The 20,207-nt window shown below is 37.3% G+C and overlaps 2 protein-coding genes across 2 annotated transcripts in view; both read left to right on the forward strand.

Moving 5' to 3' along the window:
* LOC113099062 (CD48 antigen-like) overlaps window positions 1-16,489 on the forward strand; it is a 32,518-nt gene extending 16,029 nt beyond the window's left edge. Inside the window, exons 3-4 of the mRNA XM_026264138.1 lie at window positions 14,468-14,747; window positions 16,384-16,489. Of these exons, the coding sequence (XP_026119923.1) occupies window positions 14,468-14,747; window positions 16,384-16,489 (386 nt within the window). The remainder of the gene's footprint in view (window positions 1-14,467; window positions 14,748-16,383) is intronic.
* On the forward strand, window positions 1,920-10,716 carry LOC113099064 (NACHT, LRR and PYD domains-containing protein 3-like). The gene is made up of 9 exons (XM_026264141.1): window positions 1,920-2,202; window positions 3,017-3,117; window positions 3,230-3,459; window positions 3,579-3,618; window positions 3,719-5,489; window positions 5,600-5,947; window positions 8,574-8,735; window positions 9,489-9,535; window positions 9,864-10,716. Exons 1-9 carry the CDS (start codon window positions 2,105-2,107, stop codon window positions 10,415-10,417), a joined length of 3,351 nt encoding a protein of 1,116 aa, XP_026119926.1. The 5' UTR covers window positions 1,920-2,104; the 3' UTR covers window positions 10,418-10,716.
* Window positions 16,490-20,207: the final 3,718 nt, after the last annotated feature.

The raw sequence follows: 20,207 nt of genomic DNA on the forward strand, positions 1-20,207 counted from the left end.
TCAACAGCAAAGGATAATGATTCTTGACCGTGATGTCATTCAAACCCCGATAATCAATACAGGGACGGAGCAATCCATCCTTCTTCCCCACGAAGAAGAACCCTGCCCCAATTTAAATTATTCCCTGCTCCTCACGATTCTATTATATTCTGCCAGAGAAGACTGCAACTGAAATGCATTGTCATTTCGTCCCCTTGGAATTATAAGGTTCTATCTGACATTTTTGTCAAAATTGAGTTATTCCCATATTGTTATTCTGTGACAATTTATTTACATTATGTGATAGATTTTTCTTATGTTGTATATATTATGGGATTCAAAAAAAAAATCAATAAGGTTCGATCTACAAAAACTTTGAAGCTCAATATTTCAAAACTACTTGGAATGCAGATACCTTATAATCCTTATATAGAACTTTATAATCCCAAGGCGACAATTTGGATTACTGTGGTAATGCTCTTTGAAACATCTGCAATAAATTATTATGAGTTACATATGTCTATCTGTTACGTTTCTCTTATAGATGGTACAATTTATTCACTCACTCTTTATTGCTTGATTTGTTCTTTATAAATAATAAATAGAAAAACCAATGTAATATGTTTTTTTTTATTGCACATGATGTGTGGGTTTTAAGTCTGATTTTCTATTCAGTTTAATGTACTTTATTGGCATAGTTTGTGTCTACATTCCCAGACAGCAAGCAGTGTTGGCCCAGATCTGGCCCACATGTGGCCCACGTGAAATCCATTCAGGCCGGATCTGGGCCGACAATTCTTGCTGTCTGGGTTGGGTCTGGGCTATATAAGGCTCAGGTGTGGCTCAAATTGGGGGATTATGGCTTACTTAAGGCTGAGAATTGGTACCAATAATAAAACCTGTTTTGGCCCAGTTCAGGTCTAGCTAAGGGTGATTAACTGGCTGAGATTCGGGCCGGTTATGGCCCATGTGTGGCCCTAATCTTTAATCCAGTTCTGGCCCACTTCAGGGCCGTCATTCTTTGCAGTACTTAGGCCGAGGGAAAAGTCATTGTGTGGCCACAATCTGGGCCAGAAGACATTTGCTATGTGGGATGTTAATGAAAATGACATAAATGTCCTTATTGAAATATGATCCTGGCTTAGTCTAAGCCCTGTCTGTGAAACCAGGCCATTAGCTCTCAAACCTTTACTAGCACCAACATTAAACAGGACTGAAAGTTTTCTTTTAAAATCTTACTCCAGCATTAGTGAATGCAAGGTTGCATAAATAAATTAATTAATAAAAATAATAATAATAATAATAATTCAAATGAACTTGCTGGGAAGTGCTGTCTGTCAATGTCCCAGAAGCTCTCCATTGGCACTAAACTTCACATTTCATGAAGCTGCACACCGTCTCTCCTGTCAGTGTGAACGGAAATGTTCCAAAGACGCAGGAAAGTCAGAAAAAAAAATACCTTGAGGAAAGAAAGAAGAAAAACAAAACAGAAGAACAACCATTGTTATAAAACATATTCAGTCATTATAAATGGTTCAGTTGAGTGAAAGCAATAAACCCAATTGCACTCCAAAGTTTATATATACCTAGCAGTATCTGCAAAATGTTAATAATTTAAGCAGTAAGAGGGCCTAGAGGTAGAATCATTTAAAAAAATGCAATTACTGCCCTGATAAAAACGTCTGACCACATCTGCATCACCTAGAGATGAAATGACGTTACCTCAATCATCATGGCAACATCTTAGAAGAAACCCGCTGCACACCCTTTCCAGGAAACATTGTAAAAAAGGCCACACGCAGGTTATATTCATTTGGCTAAGTTTCCCCTGCAATACACTACACTCAACGCACATCTGAAGTGTGCACAAGGTAATGTAGGTTTGTGTGTGTGTGTGTGTGTGTCAATTGGTTAGAAATGTAGATGGACACTTGAATCCACCAATCAAGCGTGTGTGTCAACATCTCTTTCACGTACGAAGCGCAGAAACATTGACCTCAGTCACAGGCGAACATTTTTCGACCTCCAGCTCGATCGGCGTATGACAGTAGTCCGCGCTATTTAACGCGCTTAAGTTTTCACAGTTTAGCTACCGTTAAAGCTACAGAAAAATACACACAAACGGATGTTTGTGATGGAGCGCGTGAACACAATCAACATGAAAGATATGACCGAGAAGAAGAGCAATGATTTACAGAAGACACCGATCAAACGCAAGTACAGGTAGCCTATTAATGTTACCTACATAGATTCTTTCTTACTTTCTTTCTTTCTTTCTTTCTTTCTTTCTTTCTTTCTTTCTTTCTTTCTATCTATTTATCGTTCTTTCTTTCTTATGTATTTATTTATTTATTTACTTTCAACGAGATTTTATTGTTTTTCAGCTAAGATCCCATATTTTGCACATTTGTTTTGGGGGGTATTCTAGTTTTCCATTGTTGAATGTTCAAAGGATAACCCTGCATGTTTTTTTCACATATTGCATATTGTTGCAGCGCCTATTTTCTTTGTTCGTCTGTACAGCTCTGTTTAGTTTCGGTCTCTAAGAAGCCCCTCCTTTCGAAGGCTCAATATGTTGTGTTTGGTCAAAGAACATGTTACAAATCATTCTAATATGCTGATTTGCTGCTCAATTAGCATTTCTCATTACTAAGCTGTTGAAAACATTTTTTTTTTTTTCTGCTTAAAATTTTTGTGATGCACTATGATTCAAACACATTTGGTGTCCTTTCTGGCTTTTCATAAGACTTTTATAATGTTACAAAATATTTCTGTTTAATAAATACTGCTCTTTTTTAACTTTCTATGCATCAAAGAATGCAGAAAAAAATGCATGACAGTTTCCATTAAAAAATATTAATAAGAATCTGTATTTTGATCAAATGCAGCCTTAGTGAGCGTAAGAAACTCTTTCAGAAACATTAAAATATTTTTAATATTCCAACCTTTTGAATAGTGTATATTTTTGCTTTCAAATGTAAACATTAAAAAAATCTAAAACATTAAAATGTATCATGAACTGTTTATCCTAACAAAGCGGAACAACCAAGAAGTTGGAAGACCCTCCGAAGGAGAACATTTTTGAAATGAAAAAAGTATCACAAATGGACAAGGGCTCCAAAAGGAGCCGTATCAAAAGTAGGAAAATATTTCTAATTTTCTTTGTTATTAGAAAATGCTCAATCTTCAATAAGCTTTACTTTAATATTGTGCTTATTTGGTTATTTATTTGTTGTTGTTTTTTAAACAGATGGTAACAGCATTAAAACACAATTTGGAAATGTGGCACTTCAACGGCATGACAACATTCTACAATATAACAATAATAAAAGTCCTACATCACTCAGACGATCATCAATTCAAAATTCAGACCAGTATCTTCAAGATTTCAGAATTGATCAGAAAAACGGTGGCACAGTAGTTGCTCCAAACATACAAGGATCCACAATAGCTGGTGATGTTATAGTGAACTTAAATGGGGTGAGTGTCTGATCACTAAAATACAGTAATATTGTACATTTTGCTGAGTTGCTCATTTAAGATATGGCTGAAGTGTATATTATATATACTGTTATATTGAAGTATTTGTTTTCTATCAGATCTCACAGGTGTCTCGCTGCACCTCAAGAAACAAAAAGGGTAAGAGACAAAAAAGACATACCAGAACTATTGCTGCACAAAACATATTTATTCATCAGTGGATGATCCTCTTAATAACATGACTTGTCATGATATTTAGAAATTCTTCAGAGCATAAAGAATAAGATGAAATCAAGAATGATGAAGGACTCTGAGAGGATTTTGGAGGGAAGCTTACAACAGTCAGTCTCTCTAAACAAGATCTACACTCAACTGTTCATCATCAATGACGAGTCAGACCCCATCAATAAAGAACACGAGATCTGGCAGATTGAGACGACAAATGATTTCAACACATCAGCGCAGACAGTAATAAACTACAATGATATTCTTAAACCACCCTTGGGTGAAAATAGGACAATGAAGATGGTTTTGACAAAAGGAATCGCTGGAATCGGGAAAACAGTCACTGTGCAGAAGTTTGTCAACGACTGGGCGAGCGGAAAAGCCAATCAGGATCTAGAGTTTGTTTTTCTGCTCCCATTCAGGGAGATGAACTTACGTGAGCGAGAAAACCAGAGTCTTCTTGACCTTCTTTGTGCCTTTTACCCAGAATTCAAAGAGGCGAGACCGATCTCTGACTGGATCTGTGATAGAAACGTTCTGTTCATCTTAGACGGTCTGGATGAATATAAAAATAAGTTGAGCTTTCAAACCAGCATTTTTTCAGATGTTGCTAAAGAAGCCTCGCTGGATGTTCTTCTAGAAAACCTTCTAAGAGGAAAACTGCTTCCATCCGCACACCTGTGGATCACCAGCCGACCTGTGGCAGCTAACCAGCTTCCATCGGAGATCTTCAGACGGGGATATGTCACGCAGATCAGAGGATTCACAGATGAACAAAAGGAGGAGTACTTCACGAGGCAGTTTGAGGATCCAGATCTCACCCAAACAGTCACCCGTCACCTGAAGTCTCATAAGAGCCTGTGGATATTGTGCCACATACCTCTCTTTTGTTGGATTTCATCAGTTGTTCTGAAAACCATCATTAAAAGTCAAAATAAAGACAGGGACATGCCCTCAAATCAGACAGAAATGCATATCCATTATCTGCTCATTCAGACTGGGTTAAGCCACAACAAATATCAAGGGAAAAACGTGTCACCAGAAGACGCTCTCGTAAGGTACAAAGAACTGATTAAGAAACTGGCAGCATTAGCATACTGGGAGCTGAAGAAACAGAATGCCATCTTCAATAAAGAAGACTTGAGGAAATATTATATCACTCCTGATGAAGCTCTTCGATATCCTGGCATCATCACCTGTGTCTCTGAGAGCAATTTTGGATATAACAGGACTAAGTTTTTCAGCTTTGTCCATCTCAGCGTCCAGGAATTCTTTGCAGCCTTGTTTGCTTTTCATGAATTTTTATCAGGAAACCAAGACTCCCTAAAATTAACTAAAGTGAAAAATAGGGAAAATTTGTCTGATTTTCTCAAAAGCGTGATTGATATGGCAGTCGAAAGTAAAAATGAACACTTGGATCTTTTTAACTGTTTCCTCTTTGGAATTTCTTGTGATTCCAGCAGACGTTTACTCAAAGGATTCCTGCCTCATTTGGAAGACAGTAGTTCAGAAGATCACAAAAAAGTGACCAAGTACATTAAGTCTTTGAGGAGGAAAGATCTGTCCCCCGAGAGATGCTTCAGTCTCGTCCGTTGCATCGTGGAGCTCAAAGACAGATCTTTTTTGCAGATTCCTGAAAGCTCACGGACCAAAAAGCCCCTCACACTGTTCCAGTGCACGCTTCTGGCTTTCCGGTTTGTGATGTCAGATACAGACCATGATGAGTTTGTCCTCAGGAAATTCAACATCACTTTAGAAGGATTTCAGAGATTCTCTCCAGCCATTACATGCTTCAGAAAGGCTATGTAAGTAATATGAAACAATCTGTAAACATCTTCATACTGTATCATAAAATATTCCCAGTCAAAGTTCAGTCTAACAGAATTAATATGGAACATTTAAATAATATTGACAGGCTCAAAGGAAGCGACTTTACAGAGAAACACTGTGAAATCCTGGTGCCTTTTCTTACCTCACCAAACTCTCACCTGACTCATCTTGATCTGAGCCACAATAGTCTGGGACTGTCTGCACTGAATCAACTTTCTAGGGCCTTCTGTGATCTCAAATGCCAGATTCAGATGCTGAACCTCAGCCACAACAACCTTCAGAGTCAGGACATGGAGCTCTTCAAGAATTTGCTTTCAGGATCAAATGTGAATCTGAAAATCCTGGACCTCAGTGACAATAATATAGAGGACGAAGGAGTAAAAATCCTCTCTGCTGGGCTGCGGAGTGCAAATTGTCATCTTGAAGTTCTGAAGTAAGTCAAACTAGCTGACAACATCAGGGTCCAGACAGGTAAAATAAATAGATTTTGTAAGGACATCTATGGTAAGTTTAAAAAGACGGTAGGTGTTTGAAGAACGTAATTGAAATTGAAACATTGATTTTATAGTGTGACGTTTAATAAAAAAAAAAAAAACATCAAATGTAATATTTGTTTGATATTTTCATGTTGTTGGTAACTAATTGACTTGTATCTGCAAAAAAACTAATAATAAATATAGCTGCAAGCAGCAATAACGGGGCCAAGCACTACAGAAGCAAGCTTCAGACGAACGGCAGGAATGAGTAATTAAGACAGTTTTAAGATTATTTTAGGCAAAATGGCTTGAAAACAATAAACACAACAACTAGTAATAGGATTTATTGGCTTATCACGTGTAACCAATAGGTGGCGCTGTTACCAAATTAGTTTGGAATGGTCAGTGTGAGGTGATGATGACACATACAAAGTTTGGTGCAAATATGTCAAAGCTTTGCAGAGATACAGCCTCAAATGAATGTTGGCATCATTCCAGCAAATTCGTTGATGCGCAAAATGAGAACCGTTTCATATATCGACATGAAATCCATAACATTTTGCCAGCATGGTCGGAAGATGATCCACGTCAAATTTGGTGAAAATCTCACTAACGGTCTAGGAGGTGTTCGAAAAAGTAGGTTTTCAACATTAATCAAAATGGCGGACAGGAAGTTCAACCAAATAAGGAAAACTTGGTATCTATGTTCTCATCTTGACCCAAGGAATCTATTAAGATCAGCGTCATGTCAATAGCCAGATCTTTTCAAAAGTTATTAGCCTTTATGTAAATTGCGTTATAACTTTTATTTCAAAATATTTGTTTCAAAATATTTTGAGTACCTTCAGGGGATGGTGTTGTTGGCACATTCTGAGTTTTGGAATATAACACCAATGCATTTGTTTAGTATAGCCTTTTATTTCACATAAGTGTATTGAAGTCAATGGGAATTTCATGTTTTGTTCTATTATAGCGCCACCAAGAGGCTCAGTCCCACCATTTCTTTTATGTGTCATCAGAGTGAGCCCATACATATGCGTGTCAATTTTGGTGAAAATGTCTCAATTCACTTCAGAGTTATAGACATTTACATGAAAAAACACGTAAAAATTTACTGACTCTTGACTTTGATTGAATATTACTACCCCTTACTATCAATATTTTTGCATTTGGGCATTGGCATATTGCTAATGACCTATGTTTCCGAACTTCTGACGGTGGTTTCGTCTCGATCAGACAAGCGGTTTCGAAGATATAGCCAAATGTTTTTTAAGCGCTAAATCACAACGCTACACAAATTGTAAGGCAAAACCTAGCATGTTTGGTATTGTAGGACTCGGTAAGGTTTCAGGAGTCTAATTTGATGAGTCTCGTGAAAATAAGTCGACCACACCCAAAGTTATAAGCGTTTAAACAAAGATGATCACCACTAGGTGGCGCTGTTTCGAAACTTCTCACGCTCCTTCAGGACATTGTGCTGATGACCCATACCAAGTTTCGTAACAATCCATTGATGTGTTCTTAAAATACAGCATTTTAGCACAAAATTCAAAATGGCCGACAGTCAAAATGGCCGAGATGGTAAAATTGGATATCAGTCGACTCAGCATGTTGCCCTGAATCTAACAAGACCAATGTTATGATTTTTGGACAAACTGTTCAGAAGTTATAAGCAAAAATAGCAGTTTTTCATATCTCCGGACCAGTAGATGGTGCTGCGCCGAAACGCAGCATGTAGCCTCAGGTCATGCTTGTTATGACATGTACCAAGTTTGGTCTGAATAGGATAAGTCGTTGTAGAGATACAGCCTTACGACTGTTTTTGTAAGCGCTACGTAAAATTTGTTAGAGCGTTTATCGGAAACGGTTTGACGAATCAATTTGAATTCCATAACTTTTGGTCAGCACTGCCGGAAGATGATCTGGTTCAATTTTCGTGTGAATCGGACAAACCGTCTAGGACGAGTTCGAAAAAGTAGGTCTTTCAAAAAATTCCTTATTTGTATAGACTTGCAATCGATTCGGCATGAGCTCAGAAATCAGAGGAAAAAATAATTTTGTTGATTGGCCTTACGGTAAAAAAGTTAACAAAATAAAAGTGAAACTTTGGACAGTTGGTGGCGCTAGAGGGAATGTCTTAGACACACCAGAATTGGTGTACTTAATGTTGGCACTGTCCTCTATCAGAATGTCAATCCAAAACAACTTTCCCGCAATCGGTTCTATGGGCTGCCATAGACCCCCAGTCGGAAGAATAATAATAATAAGTAACGGCAACAAAAACAATAGGGTCCTACGCACCTTCGGTGCTTGGCCCCTAATAATTAACAAAGGCACTTGCTGTCAATCAAAAATAAATCAAAGACAAAGATGAAATAATTATTTTGTTTAGCTGCATGTCACATGACCATAAATGTATTAAAATGTATACCTTGAATACAAAGTAATTTGCCTAATTGGTGAATAAGTTATATACAGAAACCAAACTATGCTGCTTGGTCCCTCAACTAGGCAAACATGCAAATGTCATGAATGTCATTCTTTGGCCAGTTAATCTAAACAAAAATCTGATTTGCCTTACAGACTCTCAGGCTGTCAGATTCAAGAAGGAGTTTTGAAGTTGCTGTCATCTTTGAAAGAAACTCTGAGAGAACTGGACCTGCAGTATAATGTCCTCGGAAAGATCTTGGAAAAGAAAGTTTGTGTGAAAGTTCGTGTACTGAAGGATAAGTTGCCCTTACTGAGGTATGTAGCTTTTATCTGGTATTGGTTCATTTGGAAGGTTGGAATGAGCATCACTGGATCCCATGAAACATGTAGTGAGGACTTTGATTCTTCTTAGCCATTCAGTGAATTGCTCGCTGTTGTGTTCAAGTATACTTCCTTTAGACAACTTTGATACACAAGCACTAATGTAAAGTTAAAAATTAGAATAGTTTTTCGAACAAGAGACTATCCATTCATGTTTAAAGGGGGGTGAAATGCTATTTCATGCATACTGAGTTTTTTACACTGTTAAAGAGTTGGATTCCCTTGCTAAACATGGACAAAGTTTCAAAAATTAAGTTGTACGTTTGAAGGAGTATTTTTTTTCCAAAAATGTATGGCTGAATCTGACTGTTAGCCATGTTTTGTTTTGGTTGGTTTTGTCCTCACACGGTAATGTCACAGCTTCCAGCTCTCAACACAAAAGCCTACTGGCGCTCGTGATTCTTTAGCTCCGCCCACATGTCACGCCTCCAGCCGGTCGTGTTTTTCCAGGAAAAATCGGTACAGACTATCTTTCTCTTATGAATATAATAAAACTAAAGACTTTTTGGAGTTATGAAGGATGCAGTACTACTCTATAGGTACTCAAGATTAACAGGATATTGAGTGAAAACGAGCATTTTAACCCCCCCCCCCCCCCCCCCCCCTTTAAAATATGCTTCAATAAATATGCAATGGTGTGATTCTTGTCTTAACATATTGACCCATACTAACTCTAACTCTAACTAGAATTTACACTGGAGGAGTCTGCAACCACCAACCAGGACTGTACAAATGTGAGTTTAAACATGGGCCAACAGAAAGATTGCAGCTTAAAATGTAACTGCTTCACCAATTTTAACACCTTTTTCCATTTCATTTGAAAAGGTCTTGAGGTGTGACCAATACATTTATTGCGGTGCAAATACCGTTTCTTTAATTTACTGTACATGAGTTCATCAAAACCTGCTCTTGTTAAAAATAATGAAAGAATTACCAAAATGCTGTTTAAAGTATGGCATGTGACTTCCCTAAACTATTTAACATAATCTACACTCAATATGCTGCTACTGTTTATTGTAGATATTTAAGCTGACATTTTCTGATAAATCTCTTTGTTTTTAGATGCTGTCATGCTCACCTTTGACCCTCAGACGGCTAACGAATACCTCTGTCTGAGCGAGGACAACACTGTAGCTGTTCGTAAGAGAGAGAGGCAACAGTTTCCTGCTAGTAATGAAAGATTTGACAAGTGCAACCAGGTCCTGTGCTGCCAGCCGCTGTCAGGACGTTGCTTCTTTACGGTGGATGTGATCGGGACAGGGGTGAACATTGGTGTGGCCTGTAAGGGAATCAAGAGGAAAGGTGCAGATGACACAGTACGTCTGGGACGCAATAAGATGTCATGGTGTTTATGTTGCTCAAAAACTGCATGTGTGGCTCATGACAAAATAACTGAATCACTAACTAAACCGCTTCAAACAGAGTCCACCAGAAAACTCGGTGTGTTCATGGACCGGGAGGCTGGTTCTGTTTCCTTCTATAAGTTGAGCCCAGACTCAGAGCCTGAACTCTTGCACATGTTTGATGCAGAGTTTCCTCAGGACCAGGAACTTTATGCTGCGTTCAGTATTCAGGAACCAGACAGCTCAGTCCGTTTAAGGCAAGCATCACTATAACTATACCTTTACAGTTACGGTTTGTGCTCCAGACATGAATGATGCCTCAAATTAGGAGAGTGTGATTGTTACAGTAAAAACCTGGCAGACCTACTGAAAGAAGCCTGCTGGGAAAAGCACCTACTGTAGAAGATCAGCAAGTGTTGAAACATGACTTCATCTTTATTATTGTGCGCTTTATAAACTCTAAACCACAGTACCAGCATTCTTTTGTCTCATATCAGTTAACATGTCTTTAGATTTGAATATCTCAGTGTAACTGGTTTCATTTAATCAAAAATAGAGCTTTACTAATTGGATCTGATGCAGTTTCTTTGTACTGGGCTGATTTTTCAAACCTGCCATCCCAAACCTATATGACTTACTTTCTTCTGCGGAGCAATACAAGAAGATACTTTGAAGACACTTTTTTTCTCTCTCTCTGTACAGTGGAAGTTAATGGGGTCCAATTATTTTTGGCTCCCAACATTTCTGCAAAGTATTTTATTTTATGTTCCCTAGAATAAATACACACATTAATTAATAAATAATCACGTATCCGTAATCATAATGTTTTTTTTTTTTTTTTTTTACACTGCTATTTTCTGTGCATTACAAGAGTAAGCCCCTTCAAGAAATAATGAGCGCATCATGCCCCTGCATGTGCACATGAATAAAGTCCTCTTCTCCACTCTGCTGATCGCTGAAATCAAGGAAGTTAAATGCTGCCCCCTAGACCACAAAGAGTGTAACTGTCCCAGTAATGACAGCAAAATATGTATGGATTTAACATCATTTCACAAAGTGTCCAATACAATGAAAAAAAAAAAAATTAAACAAAGATTTTATAATAATACTGGTAATAATACATGGATACTTGTGTTGCCATGAAATGAGGGTTTGCATTCACTGAGCCTGCTAGTATCATACTTAAAACCTTTAAAGCAGTATTCAGAGAAATTTCCAGTCCACTACATGCTCTGGTTCAGCAACCAGCAACGTTTCTAATGTTGAATTGTGACATTTGGTGGTTAAGTCAAGTCACCTTTATTTATATAGCGCTATAAACAAAAAAGATTGTGTCAAAGCAACTGAACAACATTCATTAGGAAAACAGTGTGTCAATAATGTAAAATGACAGTTAAAGGCAGTTCATCATTGAATTCAGTGATGTCATCATCACAGTTCAGTTTAAATAGTATCTGTGCAATCAAGTCAACGATATCGCTGTAAATGAAGTGTCCCCAACTAAGCAAGCCAGAGGTGACAGCGGCAAGGAACCAAAACTTAATCGGTGACAGAATGGAGAAAAAACATGGGAGAAATCAGGCTCAGTTGGGGGGCCAGTTCTCCTCTGACCAGACGAAACCAGTAGTTCAATTCCAGGCTGCAGCAAAGTCAGATTGTGCAGAAGAATCATCTGTTTCCTGTGGTCTTGTCCTGGTGGTCATCTGAGACAAGGTCTTTACAGGGGATCTGTATCTGGGGCTCTAGTTGTCCTGGTCTCCGCTGTCTTTCAGGGCAGTAGAGGTCCTTTCTAGGTGCTGATCCACCATCTGGTCTGGATACGTACTGGATCCGGGTGACTGCAGTGACCCTCTGATCTGGATACAGACTGGATCTGGTGGCTACGATGACCTCGGAATTAGAGACAAACAGACTAAATTAGTTGTGCTAATGTTCATGTTGAGCTATGAAAAAAATTATTTTTAAATGTTTCAAAACGTTCAAAACATGAAGTTTTCTAAATGTTTTAGAAACTTTTTTATTCTTCTTCTCTTCTTAGTTTCTCTTTTGCTGTTGGAAAAGGTGAAACTAAAATGAATGAATTTGACTGCTTTTGCATAACCAAATAGTCCTGTGACAAACGCAAACACGTTTGCATGCACAGCGATAGTAGTAAAGAAAAACACAGGTGAACGTGATTTTGCCATGTGCAACTTTCATGAGTGCCTTGATTTTGCTAAGACGTTCTCCAGCATCTTTCGCTGATCCATGATCAACATTAGCTACTTCCCAAAAACATAGACCTAACCCTGCCCCTACCGCAACCCTCCAGCCTAACCCTACCCGTGACTTATTTCCATTTTTATTTATTTATGATTATATGGTTTATGAATATGATTTATTTTAAAATGCTTTTTAATTAATATTTGTTATTTAATTACATTTTACTTATTTAGCAGCTCCTAAAGGTAGACTACCTTATTTCTAGAAGAAAAAAATATATAGGAAAAGGTTTTTTTTTTTTTTTTTGTTTTTTTTTACCGAGTCTTATAGTAGGTTCTCCGCTAAACCTCTTGAATGGTGCTGGCTTTAGAAGCACTGACACATCTGTAAACGTCACCACTCACGTGATACGCAGGTGCATTTTTCGTTTTCATTTTGGGATTGTCTTGTAGAAGAAGATGACTTTAAGTTGACACTTAAAGCTTTCTCCAGTTAGATTACATGTATGATCTTCACAATGAGAGACAGCAGAGCAGCTGATGGAAGCACGATGGAAACTCTTCATCTATTCAAACTGAAGAATTTGAATTTTTTTCTTGCTTTGTTCTGTTTTAATCTGTGTAAGAATGGTGAGTGATGCACCTTAAAAAAAACTCTACTCGATATTTTATATAACTGTAAACCAGGGATTCTCAAAATGGGGTTCGTGACCCAGAGTCAGGGGATCCGCGAAATAAGGGTGTCGTGATTTCAGCGATGCGCTAAACGCGAACGGAATCACGGAAACCAGTCGAACTGGAATTTACTGTATAACGCGGAATGTCACGAAATTAAATCAAATTTTCGTAAGTAAATCAAAAGTAGATCAGTAGGCCTACGCTTAATCAAATCGCGATCGATCTAGTGTCTGTGAATATTAAGCTACTATTTAAATACGTTTCTGTATTAACCAATGAAGCTTATATATGCTTATACTAAACAGTGGAACGTTTGAAAAACTCTTTGGTGAACAAAAGAGTAACTGAGATTTTGTCCTTTTGAATAACTAATAGGCTAGATCATCGATCACACACACATAAACACACACAAATACTGCAACTTTCCATAACAGTGTCTAAGATTAATTTTCAGATGCATTCACAATTTTTTTTTTTCATCACTGGCCATATTATACCTATTGCTGTAATTCAATTTTTTACTAGATGTGAATGATTTTGCGAGGGATGAAATGGTGACACGTTTGACTGAGAGAGATTTCATCATCCTTCACAATGATATTACCGATCACGTGCTGTGGATGTTCGGGTCCCCAAATATTCACACCCCTGAAGTCTATGAAAGGATCATCGCAGAAAGTTATGAGGGGTTTAGAGACAAGCAGAGCAGAGCACACATTATCTGGAGCTTCGGCGACACTCAAACTCAACTACCGTTCTTTTCCAGAACCTGTGAGTAGAACATGCTAATTCTGGCTAATGATGCTACCAGGATGAGAAGAATTTTCAGTTTACAATGAGTATAAAGTTTAAACTGGATTCTGTGTTGCACAGATGTAAGAGTTGAAAAGAATGGTTCAGTGATGGAGGGAGACTGCGTGCTATTTTTCCCCAATGCTACTGGAATACAAAGCGATGATCTGATACAGTGGAAGTCTGCAGATGGATATCATCTATGTAGAGCTAACAGCAATGAAAAGAAAACGATTGAATGTGATGAGAAGTTCAGAGACAGATTTGAGCTTGATTGTCAGACGGGATCTCTCACCATCAGGAACATCAGCACAAATGACCCTGGACGTTATGAATTTACCATCATCAGAAATGGAGATATAGAGGCATTCAAGCGTTTTAGTGTTAAAGTCTATGGTATGCAGTTTTCTTCAACACTTTCATGCTGGTTATAAATTGATTTGTCTTACAAGTGAGACTTCATTAAAAAAAATATGAACATTCTGTCTTATTCTCATGTCGTTTTCACACCTCTATGATTTTTTATGTTGTGAGAAAGAGTTGACTGATGTTGTGAGATTGTTTTTAAGTTTCATAAAGTTTAGAAATACATCAGACAACATTTGTGAAATTGTACTGTTTGTAGTAATTAGTTTATTAATTTGTTTTCCAGCTCCTCTACCCATTCCTGTCATCACCAGTAACTCTTCAATCTGTTCTTCTTCATCATCATCGTCAGTGTCTAATTGTTCACTGCTGTGTTCAGTTGTGAATGTGAGTGCTGTGACTCTCTCCTGGTACAAAGGAAACAGTTTATTGTCCAACATCAGTGTGTCTGATCTCAGCATCAGTCTCTCTCTACCTCTGGAGGTGGAATATCAGGAGAACAACATCTACAGCTGTGTGATCAACAATCCCATCACAAACCAGACCACACATCTGGACGTCACTCAACTCTTTCAGCCATGTCCAGGTATCTCTTTTTCTCTAATTGGGTTAATTTCATCAAAATCGTGTTTTATAATATTTACTCAATCGGCTTTAAGGTTATCTGTATGTGTTCTCTCATCCGTAATGTTATCTTAAATACTGACAGTTCATTGATAACAGATATTATCATGTACAAATGTTGGTTTAGCCCCGTTAAACATCATGTTTCAAAAAGAAAAAAATTAACAGAGTTTAAAAAAACACCTTTTTTTATGATTTGCAATATTAATGCTTGTAAAGATTGCAGAATATCAGACCTGTTGTGAGCTGTAGACATCAAAAAATTCAAGTATGCCTACTTTACTTGAATACCTGTTGAAGTGTAATATGTTCAATGACAGATTGCATCTTTCACAATAATTGTTTTCTTTCAAGTTTTAACTGTACTGTATTCAGATAACACTAATGACTGTTTTCTCTGTGCATTACAGCACTGGATGAGAGTTCACGTCCCATGTGGCCAAGAGTTGTTATTCTAGTGTTCGTAGTAGCTATTTGCATTTGCATTTGCATTTGCATTTGCAGGTTTATGTACCTCAGAAAGCGTAAACAACCAGGAAATGGAGGCAAGTATTGGAGTCAGGTTTATTAAATGTCTGATAATTATTAAAACAGTTTATACTAAGGATGAAGAGATATATTATGTTGTTACATCATACTGTGCACATGGGTTTCAGACAGAGTATGGTAAGATATATTGTGTTACTGTGATGTGTGTCTTGTTTCCATGTAAAAACACTCTCAGCTTTTATACATTCCTGTAGTCTATAGTGTATGTGTCTGAGCATGTGCTTACATGATCACCCTGCTGTGCTTTAAAAAATACACCTGTAGTTTTCTATTATTCTGTCTTTGCTTATATAAATTAGTATGACACGTGTGTTTAAACCAGCTTGATTTTATTTTTAATTGTAATTTTGTTTTCTTGCAGGAGAATCACACACTGAACGCAATTGTTAGGACATGAATTTAGGATCAAACATACTTTGTATTTACTGTTATACTGTAGGTCAATGCCATGAGTTCTTGCAATTTTTCCCCTACTTATATATGTTTCATTACATTTCATTTGGGAGCAGCTGTTGTAAAATTAGTTAGTTATTGTAAATATGTATCTTTTTGCTTCACTCCACCTTTCACAGTATTGTTTTGTATGTTTTTATATATTTTTTATTTATATAATGCTTTAGGGGTGGGTGTCATATAATCCTTCATCTCTTTCTCACTTACAAAAAAAAAAAAAAAAATCTGGATGCAAAAATCAGCTTTTTGCTGACAGTCTGAACAAGGCCTGTGTGTGTGTGTGTGTGTGTATTTGTTGTTTTTGTGTGTTAAGTTAAAGTGATTAATTTTGATATATTTTAAAAATTTATTTTATTTCGTTTTTTTCATTTGGGATATGGTTTTTAATTTGTGTGTGTTGCTATTTGTTTCTTTTGGCTGATGTTCACTCCTGAAGGTGCTTTCACTGGTGTTAAAAAAAAGTTTGAGACGTCCCCAACCTCAGCTTATAAAGATGATCAGTTTCCTATAATGCTGATTATTACTGTGTCACTTCACCAACCATCTTTTAACTTGAACTCTGGACTTCAGGACACCGGATCTGCACCCTTCCAGGTTTCTATATGCCCTCCCTTTCTCTGCGATCAGTCAATGTGCATCACCTAGTGGTTCCATTGAAATGAAGTACAACGTTGCTGTCTAGAGCAATCTTCACTTTCTCTGTTCCTCAGTGTCTGAGACTTTTAAGAAACAGCTGAAGGTATACAGTCCTCGCATGAACACTTATACCACAAAGGCACTCCCTATTCATTTATTCCCTCTATATCAAGTTTGTTCGTTTGACTTGTGAAACCTGCCATGTCAGTACTGTTGGATTTGTTTCCTCTTGGATGATAAATTGCTTGACATGTTTCTTATTTGAAAGGCATGCTTGCATATAACCCTGAAAAAATCCATAACGATGATGCAAGCACATAATGAGAACAGTTGTGACCTTAAATCCCATTCAGACAAAACAAGTCTTTGTGATTGCAAGGGAAACTGATGGGTGTTGTCTCGTAACCATATAGCCTTTCAGAGAAGCATCTGAGAAACTTTAAAGAATGTGCCACGAGGAGGTAGTTTTCGTAAATCTAGAAAATGTAAGCTCCATCAGTTTGTTTCTCACAAATCAATACTAATATAACATTTCAATAATACGTCATTTTAGCCACAGTTTCATCGATGAGCACTTCATTTTACATATGAATAGAGTGCTCTTCTCTTCCCTGTTGATATTTGAACTAATGCATTGGTGTCCAATCCTGCTGCAGTGTGTGCTCTTATATGAATATTAATGCCAGATCGCTTGTGAAAAGTATCTGCTGCAAAATCTGCAGTTTACATGAAACAAAACAAAGTGATCTATATTAAACAATGTCCAATGTACAGTCTTGTTCAAAATAATAGCAGTACAATGTGACTAACCAGAATAATCAAGGTTTTTCGTATATTTTTTTATTGCTACGTGGCAAACAAGTTACCAGTAGGTTCAGTAGATTCTCAGAAAACAAATGAGACCCAGCATTCATGATATGCACGCTCTTAAGGCTGTGCAATTGGGCAATTAGTTGAATTAGTTGAAAGGGGTGTGTTCAAAAAAATAGCAGTGTGGCATTCAATCACTGAGGTCATCAATTTTGTGAAGAAACGGGTGTGAATCAGGTGGCCCCTATTTAAGGATGAAGCCAACACTTGTTGAACATGTATTTGAAAGCTGAGGAAAATGGGTCGTTCAAGACATTGTTCAGAAGAACAGCGTACTTTGATTAAAAAGTTGATTAGAGAGGGGAAAACCTATAAAGAGGTGCAAAAAATGATAGGCTGTTCAGCTAAAATGATCTCCAATGCCTTAAAATGGAGAGCAAAACCAGAGAGACGTGGAAGAAAACGGAAGACAACCATCAAAATGGATAGAAGAATAACCAGAATGGCAAAGGCTCAGCCAATGATCACCTCCAGGATGATCAAAGACAGTCTGGAGTTACCTGTAAGTACTGTGACAGTTAGAAGACGTCTGTGTGAAGCTAATCTATTTTCAAGAATCCCCCGCAAAGTCCCTCTGTTAAAAAAAGGCATGTGCAGAAGAGGTTACAATTTGCCAAAGAACACATCAACTGGCCTAAAGAGAAATGGAGGAACATTTTGTGGACTGATGAGAGTAAAATTGTTCTTTTTGGGTCCAAGGGCCACAGGCAGTTTGTGAGACGACCCCCAAACTCTGAATTCAAGCCACAGTACACAGTGAAGACAGTGAAGCATGGAGGTGCAAGCATCATGATATGGGCATGTTTCTCCTACTATGGTGTTGGGCCTATTTATCGCATACCAGGGATCATGGATCAGTTTGCATATGTTAAACTACTTGAAGAGGTCATGTTGCCCTATGCTGAAGAGGACATGCCCTTGAAATGGTTGTTTCAACAAGACAATGACCCAAAACACACTAGTAAACGGGCAAAGTCTTGGTTCCAAACCAACAAAATTAATGTTATGGAGTGGCCAGCCCAATCTCCAGACCTTAATCCAATTGAGAACTTGTGGGGTGATATCAAAAATGCTGTTTCTGAAGCAAAACCAAGAAATGTGAATGAATTGTGGAATGTTGTTAAAGAATCATGGAGTGGAATAACAGCTGAGAGGTGCCACAAGTTGGTTGACTCCATGCCACACAGATGTCAAGCAGTTTTAAAAAACTGTGGTCATACAACTAAATATTAGTTTAGTGATTCACAGGATTGCTAAATCCCAGAAAAAAAAAATGTTTGTACAAAATAGTTTTGAGTTTGTACAGTCAAAGGTAGACACTGCTATTTTTTTGAACACACCCCTTTCAACTAATTGCCCAATTGCACAGCCTTAAGAGCGTGCATATCATGAATGCTGGGTCTTGTTTGTTTTCTGACAATCTACTGAACCTACTGGTAACTTGTTTGCCACGTAGCAATAAAAAATATACTAAAAACCTTGATTATTCTGGTTAGTCACATTGTACTGCTATTATTTTGAACAAGACTGTATGTATGATTTTTTAGTGGCATATGTGTTTTTAGACTTTAAGTGCTTCCACAGCTCTGCAAAGGGACAGTCAAGGGACTGATAAACTACAGGAATACACATATCAATTAAATTCTAGTTTATTTGACCAATTATCCTTAAACTTGCATTATTATTTTTTTCCTGGCTTGAACAGTTTGATAAGCACTGATCTAAGTGAAAATCTTTCATTTCAGAGAACATTTGAGCCAATCGGGTGCGTTTCCCAAAAGCATAGTTGCTAACCTGTGAGCAACTTAGTTGGTTGGCAATGGGAAATTGAAATTGTATTGCAACCAACAATGTTGCTAACTTATTTAGCAACTATGCTTTTGGGAAATACACCCCAGGGCAGTTATTTTAAATAACAAACTAGACACCACTCTTCCATGAACACAAACCACATGGACAACTTTCTCTCTCTCCGTTTATATATATTCTGTCATTTTTTCCAGTTTCACTTGGGCTGAAGTTCACTTGTGAAACCTGCCACGGCAGTACTGTGAGATTTGTTGCTCTTAAACGAAAAATTGACATTTGGTAGCCACATAGATGTTCATTATAAAGGTTTTCAGCTGACATTTTCACAGTCAATCAAGTAAAATGATGTACATAATAAGTTATGAAAATAAGTTATGAATACATAATGTGAACACACATTTAAAAATAAATAAAAAGTTACATGAACATCCAACTGACCCAGATTTACTGTAGAAGCACTTTGACAACGTCACAACTCACGTGTTACGCATGGTGCATTTCTCCGCTAGTAGTCATTTTTTGGATAGTCTTGTGGTAGGCTATGACCTATAAGTTAAGACACTTATATTAAAATTTAGTACAGCTTTTTTGTAAGTTTACGGGTATGATCTTCAGATTAAGAAACATCAGAACAGCCGATGGGAGCACGCTAACTCTTCATCTATTCAAACTCCTGAACGCCATTTATCTTCTACACAAACTCAAAGATGCATGACACTAAGGTTTTTTTGTTTTTGTTTTTTTTGTCTCACTGACGCCTATATGACTGTAACGGCATTAAAAACTTAATCTTCAGAGCTGCTCTGAGAGTTTCTTTACAAGCATTTTACCATTTCATTTGAGAAAAACTATCGTCATATTATATTCACACAGAAACATTTGAAAAACTCTTGACCAAACGAATGGTTATACCGAAATTAACTTTTAGCCTTTCAATAATGAAAAGATTATCACTAGAAATAAAGGCTACTTTTCAAAGACAATGGGTTTGGTTTTCATCCAATATTACAGCTATTGCTTTATTTTTTTCTTTTTACCAGATGTGAATTATGACATGAGGCTAATTACAAGAGCAGTGACTAAGA

The sequence above is a fragment of the Carassius auratus genome, unplaced genomic scaffold (genome assembly GCF_003368295.1).
Source record: "Carassius auratus strain Wakin unplaced genomic scaffold, ASM336829v1 scaf_tig00216852, whole genome shotgun sequence".
Taxonomy (NCBI): domain Eukaryota; kingdom Metazoa; phylum Chordata; class Actinopteri; order Cypriniformes; family Cyprinidae; genus Carassius; species Carassius auratus.